Consider the following 18,300-nt stretch of genomic DNA (forward strand, 5'->3'; position numbering starts at 1 on the left):
CCTCCAAAGCAAAAACACAAGTGTTTGGTGCAAAACCAGACACAAAACAGTCGAGTTGAGAGATCCTAAGGCAAGGCGCGTAGCCGAGACCTCTAGGAACTCAATACGAACACAAACAAGGATGATCACCGAGTGTTCAAACAGTGACGTCCAAGTCTTAAGGACGATCAAAAATGGGGTGTCTACAATGACTTAAGGGGGAAAACTTTTGGCATTGACCACATTTCTTGACATAACACTCGGCATCGGTTCGCATGCTCGGTCAATAGTACCCCTACGATACGGCACGATGAGCCAGAGAACATCCGCCCGAATGGGCACCACAACTGCTTCATGTATTTCAGACAAAAGTTCCTCAACTTTGTCCGGGTGAACACACTCTAAGTACAGCCTAGAGAGAGATTTTTTTGTAGAGCTTCCCCTGTGGATCCAAATAGTATCGAAGGGCTTTGTTTCGAAGTTTGTGTGCTTATTTCTTATCCATCGGGAGCTGTTCTGAAGATAGGAATGCGGCGATAGGGTCCATCCAACTCAGACCCAGTTCGATAACATTGACCTGAACTGATTCTGAAGAGGCAATGCTTGGCTCGGGGATGAACCCTACTTCAATTGTCCGTTTAATTTCTGAGTTGATAACAGAGGCTAAGCAAGCCAAGGCATCTGCATGCGTGTTCTAATCCCGGTTTCTTTGATTCAGTTCGTGGTGATCAAATTTCGTGAGCAAAGAATTCGCCGTTTTCATATAGGCTGTTATGCGGTCATTTTTGGCTGCATATTCCCCTTTCAACTGTTTGATTACTAGCTTTAAGTCACAAAAAACAAGCAGACGCCGCGCACCGAGGTGAAGTGCATTTCACAGGCCGGTTAATAATGCTTTGTATTCGGCCTCATTGTTCGATGCGTCGAAGCCCAATTTGACGGCCTGTTCAATTATTGCCCCTTCAGGGATCATGATTACTACGCCAGCCCCACTGCTATGCTAGTTGGATGACCTGTCGCAATACATCTGCCAAACGTCGCCAACATACATTCTCCAGTTGGGCTTAATTTGCATTTGACCAGATTTAAAGTCAGTGAGGGATCCTATGAACTCGGCTACAAAGTCGGCAAGCACTTGCCCTTTGATGGAAGTTCTGGATAGAAATTGGATATCATACTGGCCGAGTTCAAGAGCCCATTTTGAGACGGGCCCCGACGCTTCCGCCCTGCGGAGCGCTGACCGGAGGGGATATTCCATTGGTACCCCAATAGTATGCCCCTGAAAGTAGTGCATCAATTTTCTTGCAGCCATGACGAGGGCAAGGATAAGCTTTTCTAATGGAAGGTAACGTGTCTCAGCGTCGGCCATAGCTTTGCTCACATAGTAAACTGGTCATTGCTCCCCTAGTTCTTCCTTCAATAGGACGACGCTAACCGCCCGATCGGATACTGCCAGATACAAAATAAGTGGATCGCCGGCCGCAGGTGTTGCCATGAGTGATACTGATCGGAGATAAGATTTCAGGCCGTCCAAAAAGGCCTGGCACTCGGGAGTCCAATCAAATGTTCTGCTTTGCCAAAGTGTGTGAAAGAGTTATCGGCAGCGATCTACGGAACGGTTGATAAACTTATTGAGCGCGGTCGCCATCCCTATTAGCTTTTGAACCTCTTTGACTGACCGAGGGGATTCAAGCTCTAGAATTGCCGTGATTTTCTTTGGATTGGCTTTGATTCCGTGGTGGTTAACGATGTAGCCAAGGAATTTGTCGGATCCGATGCCGAATGCACACTTAGAAGCGTTCAATTTCATCTTGTACTTTCGAAGAATGTCGAACGTCTCTGATAATTCGGCTAGATGGGATTGCTTTTCCTTGGATTTGACCACCATATCGTCAATGAATACTTTCATGGTACAGCCGAGTTGTTCCTTGAACATGGAAGTCACTAGTCTTTGATAAGTTGCCCCTGTATTCTTCAATCCAAAAGGCATGACCTTGTAGCAATAGGTTCCTCTTAGGGTGAGGAATGCAGTTTTTTCTTGATCCTCCAGATGCATGGCAATTTGATGATAGCCTCTGTAGGCATCCAAGAAGCTCATGCATTGATGATATGCCGTTGCATCTACGAGTTAGTCTATTCTGGGCAGGGAAAAACAGTCCTTAGGACAAGCTTTGTTCAAGTCCGTAAAATCCACACAGACAGGCCAAGAGCCATTCTTCTTCTTTACGACCACAGTATTGGACAACCATGTAGGATAAGTTACTTTGCGAATCGCCCCGGCTTCAAGTAACCGATCTACTTCTTCAACGACGGCCGAAGTATGCTCTGCAGCTGACTGCCTACTTCTCTGAATAATTGGCTTACATTTCGGATCGACGTTCAAGCGGTGTTGGGCCACTAATGGATCTACTCTTGGCATCTCGTATGGGGACCATGCAAATGCATCAATATTGCCAAGTAAGAAGGCTACCAACTCCTGCTTTTCAACTTTATCCAAGGAAACGCCAATCATGAAGAATTTGTCAGGACTTCCGTCAATTTTGACCTGATGCAGGGCTTCGGTTGCTTTTTCACTTAGGATCCTCCCAATGTCTTCGAGGCTCTCCCTATCTGGTATCTCAATTGAATGCACTTCCGGTTCCTTCGGTTTCTTTGTAGCTAGAAGATAGCATGCTTGCTTCGATTTCTGAGAGCCGCGAATTTGTTCGATACCGTATTTAGTCAGAAAATGGAGCAGTTGTTGGTAGGTGCTTGGCACGGCTTGCATCGTATGTAACCAAGTTCTGCCCATGATCAGATTATACAGCGAAGGGAGCTTAACAACAAAAAATTCCACGTCTACTGATCTAGTGTCGGCCCGTACAGGTAGTGTGATCTTGCCCAAAGGATACTCCAGGTTAGCATTGAAGCTGAATAATGGGTAATCAGCCAGAGACAGGTCCGAATCGGTAAAAGCAAGTTTGACAAAAGTTTTGTAATACATTATCTCCGAAGTGCTGCCCTGGTCAACGAGAACACGCTCGACGGTGAATCTGTTTACATGTAGCTCGATGACGAGGAGATCAATATGGGGGTGGGTCACTCCAACTAAATCACTGTCATCGAAACTAATCCTTCTAGTGTCGTATGGCTGTTTCGCTGGCGTCAGAGGGCTATGGGTGCACGACGGCAACTGGATTGTGTGCACCTCGGGTGGCGCCAGCAAGCTATATATCATATGAATTACACCAAGAGGAGGTGACTCCAACCGTAAAGCTACTGTATTTGTTGAATTGTTCTTTTGGACGTATTGCATAAGACGGCCATCTTACACCAATTCTTCAAGGTGATCTTTTAATGCATAACAACTATTGGTGTCATGACCATGGTCTTTATGATACTCACACCGTTTATCCTGTCTTCTCGCGTCGGGAGGTTCCGTCATCTTAGGCGGCCACTTGAAGAACGAAAAGTGTTGCACTTTTGACAGAATCTTATTGATCGGCTCTGTCAGCTCCGTGTATCTCTTGCCCGAACTCCTTGTGCGCCTGCTATCCACTTAATACTGTTCATTAGCTCAATGTGAACATTGGTCATTTAATTGGCGCGAGTCATGCCTTTTGTCTCGTTTAGGTTGATTTCGCCCCTCGGGGCTTCTTGATGGCATGGCGCTAATCGGCTAAACAATTCCCGACGTAGCCATCTCAACAGCTTTATGTCTGGCTTTGACTCGAAGGGCATCGTCTTCCACTTTGCAATATTCTTCGACTTTCTTCATTAATGCCCAGACAGTTTTTGGGGGACGCCTAGTTAATGAACTGCGGAGGGGGCTATCCGGATGCAATCCCATCTTAAAGGCGGTGATGGCCATGGAATCATTGCAAGCATCATCTCCCAGATTAAAGCACTCCCAATAGCGGGCCGAGTATTTACGAAGAGTTTCTTCCGGTTTAATTTGCATGCTCTAGAGAGAATCGGCTTGTTTCGGCTGGACCTCATTAGTGATGAATCTCGCCCTGAATGACTTTTGGAGTTTGTGGAAACTCTTAAACGATGCCGGCTCCAGTTTATAGTATCACCTCACGGCCAGTGGTCCCAGACTGCTTGGAAATATCCGACACATGGGGGCTTCGTCATCAGCATGGAACGTCATCACTTGCTTGTACTGACGAATGTGATTAGTGGGGTCTGATTTTCCGTTGTAGAGGGTGAATGACGGTGCCTTGAACTTTTTGGGTAGCACAGCCCTGGCAATTCGTCGCACGAATGGGTCATGTTTATCTTCCTTATCCGAATCATCGCTTCTCCTTCGTCTATGTCGTACATATAGACTTCCTTCAGACGAGCTGGATACATCAACGCACCATTTCTTTCTGGGCTCCAGGGATGGTGAGTCTGAATCACTATCATTATTGCATTTCTAAAGTCGACGTCGGCGACCATCCTTCTTTCTCGAAGGTCGATCCTGGTCTTGGCATGCGGCTTGTTGGGATTTCGCCACTTCCAAGGCCAAATCGTGGCGCAGGCGCCTATTCTCAGCCATCCTGTTCTATAGCCGCTGTTCATTTTGCTTTGCCTAATCCATAATCGTCTGCATTGTCTCAAGCATTGAAGTTGAGGGTGAGGGCTGAGCTACTGAGTCAAAGTTCAAGGCACGTCGCACGGCGATATTCTTCGGTCCCAGCATGTTTCTTGGAGTGAGGTCGTCTCTTGGTGTAGTTTCGTCAGTGACTATCGAAGGATCTTCCGTTACGCTCGCCATGGATGTACTTGAGTATTTCCACAGACGGCGCCAATTGTGGAGAAGTGGTATGGAAATACTCTTGGATACTAAAGGACGTTCCTGATCCTCTGACTACCACCTGAAAAAGGGATTAACACTCCGGTCGGGGGTGCCAGAATTAGCACTCTGACAAACAAGTTAGTATATGTCTCTCGTTTGCTTATGTCTTAAGTTTCTTGGGTTTTTCTCACATACCATTCTTTAGTTGATGTTCCTCTATTTATATTTGCTTTTGTTCCCTAGGGTTGGACCCACTCTTTATCCATGGTGTGATTGCTCATTCGACCCCCTTCTATCATGTGCCAATTCTCACTCGGCTTTCTGTTCAGCTGGTTCTATGGCCGATTAGTTCATTCAGCTTCGGGATCGTACATGACGGAGCCGAATATAATATATATCCTGATTACTATCAGACCCATTATTCGGCTTCCCTGCAAGTACTTATATTTGGCTCCCACACTTATTAATCAATAAAACACTATTTCAATAGATTTAAGTTACTAGGCAATAAAATTATACTTATTATTTTGTTAAACTTGACCTAAAATTTTAAAAATGTACTTTTTCCACTACAACATATAAGAGTTTTAGAGATCAAATGTTTTGATCTCTAAAAGTGAAAATTTTGTGGCAAAAGACATTTAGGGACCAATTTCTATCGTCATGAAAATAGTTGCTAAAGGTCATCCCGAAAAGTAAAAAATAAGGCTTTTAGCGACAAAATTTTGAACATGTCACTATAAATAAACTTTTAGGAATAAAATAATTTGATCTGAAAATGGTTTTTTTTTTAGATAAAAAATTTGATTCCAAAAGGATAATAATTCATCACTAATGTCCAATTTTTATTGCTAAAAATATAATAACGACACTTTTTGCAACAAAATTATTTGGTCCCTAAAAAATAATCTTGTCTCTAAATTTTGGTCTCTAAAACCTTAATTTTTTGAAGTGTTCTTTAAAATTTATGAATTAAAAATATCACATAATGTTAAAATAAAAGAGAGATAGAGACATAGATAAATTATTACCTAAAATTTCTCTTCAATTTGTAAAATCTAAATCACCCTCTTTCACTTTTCCCTTGTAAAAAATTTGAAAAAAAACACAATCTTATTCATTATGTCGGCAAATGAGTTGAGACTTCTTCTATACTTTTTAAATTAGTAGTTAACATTTTCAAGTGCAGCAGGTAAAAGAAAGTAAAAACTGTATATGTATTTTTTTATTACCATTAATAAATATTGACAAATGAAAGGTCTTTCTAAGTTATTTTATTATATTTTATTTTCAATTTATGCTTTACAATATTTTAGATATTAAAAAATATTATGAAGAAAACTTATGAATTTTTTGAAGAAAAAAAATATTATATGAAATGACTTAGAGTTTCTAAATTTCAAGGTGAATATATATATTGAACAAACACAATGGACTGTAACTTTAATTATACCAAATTTTCTTTAGATTCTTAATACTAACTACAGTACCAGTTTAATAATGATTTTTTCTCATTACTAAAATTTTAGTTATATTTAACTGCTCCTAGTGTCTGCGTCTAATTCATTTTCACTTCATACGCTATATATAGCAGCGGTACTTCCCTTTCTTTTTTTCTTTTTGACAAGTAAAGTCTATTAAAAAACAATAATGCTTGGGATTCCCTTTTGAGGGTCACCCCCTCACCCCCTTTGTCATGTGGCAGGTGGTGATTGGAGAAACAGGAAAAAAAAAAGAAAATAAAATAAAATGTAACCAATGAGAGAGAGAAGAGGTCAAAGGAGGTGGGAGGAAAAGGGAGGATGAATCATTGTTGATTAAAAAAATAGTGTCAGCAAAATTCGTAATTGATTGGCTCCACAATTCCCCGAAACCAACAATCACTAAAAAAAAAATTAAAGTTTTAAAAATCAAAATTTAAGGATAAAATTATATTTTAAGAATTAAATATTTTTGTTGTAAAAAATTTTATTATTATATTTTTATCAACAAAAATTAGTATTAGTGATAAATTATTATCTTTTTGGGATCAAATTTTTTGTGTCAAAAAATAAACTATTTTGAGAATAAATTATTTGTGTTCTAAAAGTCTACTTATTAGTGATATTTTTAAAATTTTGTTTCTAACAGTTTTATTTTTTACTTTTCAGAACGATTTTTTAGTAATTATTCTCATGACGATAGAAATTAATCCCTAAATATCTTTTATAATAAAATTTTTACTTTTAAAAATTAAAATATTTAATTTTTAAAACTCTGATGTGTTATAATGAATTAATACAAGAGGTAAAAATATTCACTCTAATTTAAGAGATGCTGTTCCACCCAGCAAAAGTTGTCGATTACACTTGCCCCCACATTAGCCGCATCAACTTTAAAATATCCGCTACATACATAGTAGTACTATTAACAAAACGTGAATCACGCCTTCAACTTTAAAATAACACTAAATAATTTTTTTGAATTTTTTGTTAAATAATACTAAAAGACAAAATAAGTTAAAATAATTAATAAAATAAAATGTCACATCAAATTTATAATCGTTTTACTTTTTATCTTACAAACATCACATCAAACTATAAAAAAAAATTCAATTATCCTTTCAAATATAAAAATTTTAATCTTCTAAAATAACCTATTAAAATAGCAACTTTCCAAACGCCCCGTAGTAGTACTACTAACAAAAACGTGAATCATTCCTACAAGAAAACAAAGTGGATAGGTAATGTGTTTGATAAAATGCATCTTTGGTTTATGGTTATTCAGGTAAGTTTGTTCCCAAAAGGAAAAGGAAAAAAAAGAAGAGGAACAGTTCCGTTAGTTGTTTTAATCATAAGTCTCATTTCAAAGAATGAATTGAAACTCATTTTAAAATGTCGGGTTTAAAATGATGAAATTAAAAATTTAGAGTTTAATTTGTTATTGAGGTTAAAGTCTAGGGTTTTTTTTTTAAAAAAAAAAATAATTTTCTCAATTATTTATCATTATCACTCAACGGTAGGGGTGACAAACGAGCCGAACAATTAATTGTTCAAGTTTGGCTTGATAATTTTAACGAGTTTCAAAATTTGTTCAAAATTTAATTCGTTAAACTTTCGAGCCGAACTCAAATGGATTTTAGTTGAGTCGTGTTCAACTAATTTGGTATTTTTATATAGTTTTAGACTTAGCAAACCGAACTGAACCCGTAATGTTGAAAATTTTAATGAGTTTCGAAATGTATTCAAATTTGACTTATTTACTTAACAAACTGAGCTCAACCAAACTTTTAATAAGCTGAACACGGGTTGAGTTTGAGCGGTTTGATTCGTTTATCACCCCTACTCAATAGGACAAGTTAATCAAAATGGATTGAGTATTGACATTGACATCATACCGAGAATGAGATAGATTTTCTCCAGGTCACTTTAGCTCAAATTGTTTAGGATGAATGAAAGAGGAAAAAAAAAAATAACTTTTATGATTTTGTTTGGCTTGAAAATAGTTTAAGGTAATTTATTTTGTACAACCCATATTAGCATTGTAACTAATTTTTAATTTTTTGTAAAGAAAACACAAGAAAATTTAAATGTCTGAGTTATTTAAAAATAAATTTTTAAATTTTTATATCTTTTTCTTACAAAATTTTTATCTTAATAAAATGCTTGCAATAAAATATATTTTCTTTTTTATTTATTTTCGTTCACTTTCATTTTCACTAAAATTTTCTTTTGGGCATCATGAGCCATATCTTGATAATTTAAACTGCATATTTGAATTTGTGAATCTAAAATGTGGGCTTCTAACATTTGTTTGTTCAAATTATTGAGATAATACTCATAATAGATCTCACAAACCTAAATAGACTGTTCAATCTACTATAGATTGGGGAGAATTTGGTTCTTATGAAAAATGTAGTGCTTAAATTAATAAAATTAAGGAAAATGATTTGAAGCCCTAAAAAAGTCCCCCTAATCCCCCTAATCCCCAAAACGACGTCGTTTTGGGGAACTCTTTTTTTTTTTTTTTTTTTTTTTGCCTTGGTTTGAAAATTCGGGGGATTAGGGGGGAATTTCGAGAGACATAGCACGGCCATAAAATTAAAACTTAAAGTTTTAAAGTTTAGGATTTAGAATGTGTGATAATAAAAATAAATAAATAAAATATCCACAGTTGAAGTCGTGAGGCATGGCTCACGTGTAATGAGAAAATACCTTTCTCAGTTCATATATATATTCTCATACGTGGAAGGCCCTCTATATTCTCCACTCTTGTAGTGTTTATAGCAAAGCAAAATATAGAGACAAGCATGGAGATGAAGGTTGAGATAGTAGCTAGAGAAATCATCAAGCCATCTTCTCCCACACCCAATCAATTTAGAATTTACAAGCTCTGTTCTAGGGATCAATTCTCTCCCCATCATTACATCCCAGTTGTTTTCTTCTATGTCAACACTACTCGTGATGTGAATCACGAAGAGATGGTTAGCATAAGATCCCAACGCTTAAAGGAAACTCTCTCTGAAACCCTCACTCGCTTCTACCCACTTGCCGGAAGACTGAGAGACAATCTCTTTATCAATTGTAACGACGAGGGTGTTGAATATTTGGAAGCTCGAGTCACCGACTGTCGTCTCTCAGACATTCTTGAACAACCCAAAGTCGAAGAAATGTACCGTTTATTTGAACCCGACCCCGAAGACTTCAACAACAACCCTCTGTTATTCGTTCAACTTGACTTATTTCCATGCGGCGGAATGGCACTTTGTGTGCGTATGTCTCACAAGATCGCCGATGGAGTCGCGTATGCCGCCTTCGTGAAGGCCTGGTCCGACATCGCCCTCGGGTCGTCTGAGATTATTGTACCAGATTTCATTGCTGCCTCGTCTCGCTTCCCACCGAGAGAGGACTGCCCGGTGTTGTCAATGACGTTCATGCAGAGGACCAAGAAGATTGTCACAAAAAGGTTTGTGATCAACGCATCGAAAGTTGCTACCCTCAAGGCCAAAGCGACCAGCACGGGCGTGCAGCAACCTACCCGGGTCGAGGCTGTCACTGCGGCCCTCTTCAAATGCGCTGTGACTGCCTCCCGATCATATGCCCTTGGACTTGAAACTGAAGTTCCAAGTCCAAAGGCATATGCGTTGACAGGGGCTGTCAACATGCGCACAAGGCTTGGGCCACCCTTACCAGAATATTCTTTTGGAAATATAACTGGATTGTTGTGGGCAATGATCGAAGATGGTGGTGCAGAAACAAACTTGCCAGGCTTGGTTTGTCAGCTGAGGAAAGGGCTTCAACAGTCCACAGATAACAATTTCATCGCTGAAAAGATAAAACTGTTGAGACTCAAGGGAGACGCTGTGAAGGTGTATCGCCATAGCAGTTGGTGTAGGTTTGGTCTATACGAACTTGATTTCGGGTGGGGGAAGCCAACATATACGACTGCTGTTTTATTTGGTAACCCAATTGGAATTGGATTGCTGGACACAAGAGATGGTGACGGAATAGAAGTGTGGATGACTTTGTTGAAAAAAGACATGGCCTTGTTTGAAAGTGACCAGGAGTTGCTAGCTTTTGCCTCGCCAAACCCAAGTGCACTCGAAAATTGATCAATTAATAATAATAATAATAATAATGATGATGATGATGATGATGATGATCAAAGTTATCAAGAATAAATTCTTGTAAGCTGTTGGATCGTGCATATGTGCTGCACTTTTTGGTGCTGCAAGTGTCTGATTCCTTTCTTCGAAGACTCCAATTTGTTTGGTATTTGCTTGGTTACTTGGTCTAGGTGGGAGATTAGTCTTTTGTGTTGTGGGTGATTGTAGTACATGGTACTGTAAGTGGGCTTTGGCCAACCTATTTTCCATTGGAATATTAATGCTTATTTTATTATGGTGTAGTACTGCATGACCCAATTATTTATTATTTATTTATTTATTTATTTTTTAACAATTTGATCTATAATGATAGAACAAGGATCCTCTAGAGTGATTTTTCCCTAAAGTTTCCTACAGTGCTACATTGTGTGGTTGAAATTTACTGGCAAGTCACATCAGAAACTTTACAGAAACTTTAAGAAAATTTCACTTTAGAGGATCCTTGGTGATAATGATTTAGTATAATAGATATCAAATTCTAATTTATCACAAATCCAATTATGTAGGGCTTAGGGTCATCTTTGACATTTTCAAAGCCCAAAAGTGAATTTTGTTACGAGGCCTTTCTTACATTTACAAATATATATGTATATATATTATTTTGTATCAACAAAGAAGTAATATTTTATTAGATAAATAAAACATTACAATAAAGAGAGCGAAGCAAGAAAAAGTATCAATTTAAAGAAGCCAAACGACTTAAATCCAATTTAATATAATACTTGGTTGGCAATAAGCCAACGGACATAAACACAACACCCAAAATAAAGCTTAAAGTCCTATTACACCTAACACACGTGTAATTTCTTTTATTCAAAAATTGTTTAAGTTCTCCAAAAAATATATATATATATATATATATTTGTGAGTAAAAGATTATGTATCTATATTTTTAATTATTTGTCAATATTTACAAAAAAGATTAATCATATATAACTATTAAAATTTATTTAAATATATAACAAAGTTTACAATAAAAACAATGATCAAATAATCTAAGCTTAAGTACTAAGTAAAATGTGAACAAACTATAATAAAATATTAATTGAACATCACCATTTTCACAGTTTTGGCTACAAAATTGTTAATCAAACTTGTAAATCCAACTTATCCACTAAATCATTTTGAATGGACAAAATTGTTAATTTATTCAATTTTTCTTGTGATATAGTTGACCGAAAGTAATATTTAAATTAAAAAAATTATTTTTCCATAAACAACTATAACTGGTATAATTAATTGTAGCGTAAATCACAAACATACCTCTTGAAGTTTGTTTAAAATATGAATTACTCTCTAGGATTTGAAAAATTATAAATATCTCCTTATTAGAATTTTTTATTTAATAGAATTAATTAAAAAAAATAAAATTTCTAATTGTATAGGCCTATACAATGATAAAATTACCTGAATTATTTATTTAAATAAATTTCTAATATCATTAAAAATTGTTAATCGACTTGATGATTTATTAACAAAAGGGACAATTTGTTCTAAAATTAAAATTTTCTAGGGGCGTGATGTAATTTGTAAAATCACATGGGGCAAATCATAATTTAAGCAAATATCAAGAGATGTATTTATAATATATCCTTAATTGTATTATATACACGATACATACATTTGATAAATAATCCTCCATTAATTTGAAATAACTCACAATTTCAATTGGCTATTTGATTTTTTGCAGTAAAAACAATTATTCATTAGTTTTAAATAATTCACCACATCAGCCATCTATTAGTTTTGAATTTTCACCATATTTAATCAGGACCTTTCAAATTTAGATTTTTTTTTCTTTGTTTTTGGATTAGTATAATCACTGCAACAAATTCTAGGGACCTTTTTTTTTTTTTTAAAAAACTTATTTTTCAGAGGTCCGAATTGGCAGCTTTGCTCACTTTGGGCCAAAGCCAGCACTGGTAGGACTTATCTCCCTTACTACATCATTGTTAATGAATTTAAAAGTCTAAATTGTGATCTCTAATACTTTTCTTTTCCTTTTTGTCTTTTAGGTCATGTTTGATTCAAAAGATTAATAGTGAAGTATTAATAATCCTATTAAATTAGTGTAGGATTCACTATCCAATTGGATTAATATCCATTGGATTAATAATCCCACCCCTACCCCATTACTAATAATCCTACAAATTTGTTGGATTAATTATCCATTGGATTAATAATCCTAAACCAAAATGTTAAAACAAACATGAGATAATTGGACCCACGGATTAATAATCCTAATCCCATGCTCTAATCCACCCAATCAAACATGCCCTTAGAGTAATATTCGATCTTCTCCTTAGCTGTGATATTTTATTGTTATTAGGAAAATATTATCCTCTTTTTTCCTTGACTAAAAAAATTTAATATCTTGTCAATAGTCTTGATTTTTCAAATTTCGCAATGAGTATTTTGTAATGATTTTTTTATGATAATTTAACGGTTTTTCTTTAAAATTGAAAAACTGTTAAATTATATATTTATTTAAAAGATTTAAAACATATAGCAAAATAATTACAAAAACCTAGCCAATAGTGGATCACGACATGTGTTATAGCAGTATGTTTTTTTTGTCATGATTTTGTTTTTAAACCAATGTCAGATTATTAAATAAATTATTTGGAAATGTTAGGTATTTTTTTTTAAATATTTGAATTTATAAAAATTACCAAAAAAATTTCATTTATCTTACTCATTGAAACTTCACTTACTAATCAATCATATTTGACTTACTACTCAATTAAATCTCGCTTACTAGTCAATATGACTCCACAAACTATTCAATCAAACTGGACTTACTATTCAACACCACCACCACCACCACCACCACCATGCCACCACTCATCATCACTGTCATTGTTGCTATATATAAACACCACTATATTTTTACTACCACTATCATCACTACCTCTACCATCACCACTGTTAACACCACCACCATCATCGTTACTATGCCATTACTACCACCACCACTACCGCCATGCCACTGCCATCACTACCGACACTACCACTGTCACTACCACTACCACCATAATTGTTACCACTACAACTGTCCACACTACCATGCCATTATCACTACCACCACCACTATCATATCACCATTACTACTCAGTCAAGCTCCATTTATCGCTCAATCAAATGTGACTTATTACTCAATAAGATACCACTTAATTAAACTTGACTTATTACTTAATTAAATCTCACTTCTACTTAATTTCATCAAATTTATCACTGTCCCAAAAAAGTTAAAAATACTCATTGAGCTTCCACTTACTACTACACTATACTCAACTATCTACTCATTTTTTGTTTTACTTACTATTCAATAAATTTTCGCTTACTATTTTATTACAGTTCACTTACTGCTCCATTTTGGTTTCATTTACTACTCAATAAACTTTCACTTATTACTTTGCTATAATCCATTTACTACTGAATGAGCTTCCACGTACTACTTCAATAGACTCCAAGTACTACTCGATGAGCTTCCACTTACTATTTCATTATGCTTCATTTACTACTCAATTTTGGATTTACTTACTACTCAATAAGCTTCTACTTACTATTTTACTAGACTCCACTTACTACTCAATGAGTTTCTACTTATTACTTCATCAGACTGAACTTACTACTCAATTTTGATCATGAGATGCCATCATATCAATTATAGAAGATCCACTCTTGGTTTCTATACCAAAAATTTCAAGCTTCTCTGATGATGGTGATGATGATTTTGTAAACTATTTGCCAAATATGGAAAACCATTATTTTGTTATGAATATTGTGAGTAAAATCATAATGAATTGTTAGTGTTATGATAGTAAAATCATATTATAGAATTTTTTCTCCATTTTCTACCGAATCAAATATCATTTCAAACACATCTTTTTTAATTAGTTGATCCATACACTTAGCATCTCTTTTGGTTAAGAGATCATCAGAACTAACAATATTCTCTTGCTTGCCAATGTTGTAGTTACTAGTGTCAAAAGCATCACCATCATCATCATCATCATCATCATCATCATCATCATCATTATTCATATACGGTGTTGCTATGCCCAATGTTGCCTTCCATATGTGGAAAGTATAATAAAATTACTTAGATCAAACCAAATGGTAGGTGATATTACAATTAGCTAATGTGACTTCACTTATTGTTTTATTAGATTTCACACTACTCAATTAAATCATACTTATCATTTAATGAGTTTTCACTTACTATTTTATTAGACTTTACTTATTACTCAATTAAATTTCACTTACTACTCAAAATCTCCACTTACTACTTCATGAACTTCTAGTTACTACTTTATTGGATTTTACTTACTACTCAATGATTTTCCACTCACTATTTCATTACACTTCACTTATTACTTAATGAGCTTTCATTATAATTCACTTATTATTCAATTAACTTTGGCTTACTACTTTATTAAACTTTAGTTACTGCTCAAATAAACTCTACTTATGATTTCACTAGACTTGACTTACTACTTATAACTTCATGATAGGTAGAATTGAATTATTACTTAATGAGATTCCAATTATAATTAATTAGATTTCACTTACAACTCAATTAAACCCAATTTATTATTTAATGAGTTTGTACTTACTATTGCCTAAGACATCACGTACTACTCAATTAGTTTCCACTCACTACTTCATTCGACTTTACTTACTACTCAATTAAACCCGATTTACTACTTAATGAACCACTCCATTAGACTTTAGTTATTACTTGGTGAGATTTCACTTACTATTCAATCAACCTTTACTTACTACTTAATTAAACATAACTTACTATTCAATAAGATACTATTTCAATAGACTTAAGTTACTAGTCAATAAAATTATACTTATTATTTTATTAAACTTGGCCCAAAATTTTAAAACTATACTTTTTCTTTAAAATTTATAAATTAAAACTATGACATAACGTTAAAATAAAAGAGAGATAGAGACATAGATAAATTATTACCTGAAAATTATCTTCAATTTGTAATATCTAAATCACCCTCTTTCACTTATTCCTTGTAAAAAATATGGAAAAAAAACACAATCTTATTCATTATGTATGCAAATGAATTGAAAGTTCTTCGATATTTTTCTAATTAGTAATTAATGTTTTCTAGTGTAGTAGGTAAAATAAAGTAAAAATTGTATGGGTATTCATTTATTACCATTAATAAATATTGACAAATAAAAGGTCTTTCTAAGTTATGTTATTCTATTTTATTTTCAATTTATGCTTTCCAATATTTTAGATATTAAAAAATATTATGAAGAAAACTTATGAATTTTTTGAAGAAAAAAATATTTCATTATGGATATAAAATTGATAAAAAAATGATGAATTTATAAAAGTTTCTAAAAGACTTTTTTACAATAAATTCATATATTTTTTATATGAAATATACGAAATTTATAAGTAATAAATAAAAATATGAATATCAAAAACTTAAATAGTAATTACTATTTTGAGGTGTTGTAGATAAGAAAAAAAAAATAGTTACTATTTAAATTAATATTTTTAAAAATAAGTTCAAATAATTTACAATTTAAAAACAATTTGTTTACAATTATTTTCTTTTCTTAAAATTTATTTCTAATATTATATCAAAAATCAAATTTTCATAATAATGACAATTTTAAAAAATTAGTAAATTTTAACAAATTTTAATAAATTAATATTTACATATCATATTTCAAATCATAACAAAATAAAATATAGAGGGGAAATAGTTAAATATGACGCGTCACTAGTTTTATATACTTAAAATTAATTTAAAATGCAAAAGAGGGCACAATTTTTAATAAATGAACGTGTCTTGTTTAGTAGGTAATATTTTAAATAGTAAGTTATTCATAACAAATTGTAAGCGAGTGAACACCCAATAGTAAGTATGTTTGTAGCAAATGATAAATTAGTAGCACTTTTTTTTTTTTTTTCAAAATTAACTAAAACTACTTTACATTTTTGAAAACCACCTTACTTTTTCTACTTAGCTTTGCTATTTACTCATCCAATGACTAACATTCATCCTATCTAAATCTAATGGCCCATTTTTTTTTTTTATGTTCCATACATAAAACCACTTTCATGTATGGTAAAATTTTGCTCTTTTGAGATATGCCATGACTGCCACCTAATGTTTTGGAGTCGTTGCATCCTGCACCAACATAACAACAATAACGACGATAACAATAATAACGATGATGACGACGACAACAACAACAATAATAATAGTAGTAATAATAAAATGTGGTCAATAGGTTACTCTTTAAAAATAGTTTATGGTTTGAATCAACAAATCATAATCGACAAGTCACAATTAAGTAGACTAGATGTGACCATAATCGACAAGTCACAATCAACCAACAAAAAAAAAAAATTATGACGTAAACAATGCCTCTCCAACTCTTTAAGAATGAGATCAACCAAAATTTGGAAAACTTGTATTAATGTTACACTTGTTAGCTATCTTTTGACTAATCAAAGAGAATTCACTGCTGTTAGTAAAAATTATGTTCACTCCCTATTGACAAGAATGGAACAACAATTTAAGCTAAACAATCAAACAAAAGCAATCAAGTGACTATGTTTTGATTCAAATGCCTTGAATGTACAAGAATTTCTTTGGAACAAATTACAATGAACAAGAGAGATGAAGTAAACAAATGGTAATTTCATAATAAAACTACCGAAGTTTACAAAGTTACAAAGTATAAGTTACAGAATAAACTACTCCTAACTTGACAAACTACTCCTAAGATAAAAACTAAGTTATTGTGTTGTTGTTGATGCCTCTTCCCTTTTGCAACTCTTGCTTTTATACTTTCCCATCTTTCCCTAGCCCATGATTGCATGATTTCCCTAAATCTTACAACTGCCACTGCACAACTGTTGCAATTGCTCTCTTATTCCCGAACCCTCAAACTTCACCAATTCTTTCTCTCTACCTATTGAACCACCTTTCCTCCATGTTGCCACGTGTCCCTCAAGACTTTCGAACTTCCATCGACTGAAAGAAACCTCCACTCTGTACATGACCCTTCTTGCAAGTCGCTCACTAAGTCCACGACTCAACTTGATAACTGCCCCATCATTTGAGCCATCCAATGCACATGATCAACCCTTCTAATGGCACATGTCCTCTAATTGATTTAGGACTCTCACTTGGACCCTGCCACATGTCATTACCTGATTAATCCACTTGTTGACAGGTATTCAGCAAAAATGGGTACCAACAATGTCCAAGCACTGGGCCCAACACAAACTATAAAAGTCTGAGCTTTTCAACTTTATCTTACTTCAACTTTTCTTTTCAAACCTCTCAAAGTGTCCCTTTCCCTTCAAAATTTTCATACCAAAATCCAGCCATTTCAAAACCCTAAGCCATGGCACCCAAGAAATCGAAGCCTGCCAAAGAAGATGACAACAATGATGATCTTTTTTGGTCCCCAAACTCCATTACGGAACACATCACTCCTTTGAAACTGGACGTCACTCTGCACTCAAGTACTACTTCCATCCGCAAGGCAACATTAGGCCCTACCTTTTTAACCTATTTTCTAGACGAACTATCCCCTTACTATCCCCTCGCCAATGGTGAAAATTTACTCTTTATGTCACGACTCAAATCCGCCCCTAAAAGTTTAGGTCATGACTGACCTGCATTCCGGCATCAAAGACAAAATTTCAAAACTATTTATTCAAATACGGGGCCTTAAGGGGAAACAAATACCAAAAATAATAAATATCTATTGAGCCATGTATACATATCAGGATTTTAAATATACACAGTTTATATATATATATATATATATATAAGTTCACATCATGTAGGTATATACAAGGAGTTAGCAACCAAAAATTTACATATTAACCCAGGGTTTAAAAAAAGCCACC

General features: G+C 34.4%; 2 protein-coding genes across 2 annotated transcripts; one reads left to right on the forward strand and one right to left on the reverse strand.

Moving 5' to 3' along the window:
• Window positions 1–2,107: 2,107 nt before the first annotated feature.
• On the reverse strand, window positions 2,108–3,274 carry LOC145799561 (uncharacterized). Its single transcript, XM_082889157.1, has one exon. It carries the CDS (start codon window positions 3,272–3,274, stop codon window positions 2,108–2,110), a length of 1,167 nt encoding a protein of 388 aa, XP_082745283.1.
• A 5,584-nt stretch (window positions 3,275–8,858) lies between these two features.
• On the forward strand, window positions 8,859–10,620 carry LOC114312346 (limonoid 7-O-acetyltransferse). Its single transcript, XM_028258583.2, has one exon. The coding sequence runs from the start codon at window positions 9,030–9,032 to the stop codon at window positions 10,329–10,331; it is 1,302 nt and encodes a 433-aa protein (XP_028114384.2). The 5' UTR covers window positions 8,859–9,029; the 3' UTR covers window positions 10,332–10,620.
• The last annotated feature ends 7,680 nt before the right edge of the window (window positions 10,621–18,300 follow it).

The sequence above is a fragment of the Camellia sinensis genome, chromosome 9 (assembly GCF_055761805.1).
Source record: "Camellia sinensis isolate YWXY chromosome 9, ASM5576180v1, whole genome shotgun sequence".
In the NCBI taxonomy this organism is placed as follows: Eukaryota; Viridiplantae; Streptophyta; class Magnoliopsida; order Ericales; family Theaceae; genus Camellia; species Camellia sinensis.

Excerpts from the sequence above, each read along its gene's own strand:
- LOC114312346 (XM_028258583.2), top strand. The coding sequence starts at position 9,030 with ATGGAGATGAAGGTTGAGATAGTAGCTAGAGAAATCATCAAGCCATCT.
- LOC145799561 (XM_082889157.1), bottom strand. The coding sequence starts at position 3,274 with ATGCAATACGTCCAAAAGAACAATTCAACAAATACAGTAGCTTTACGG.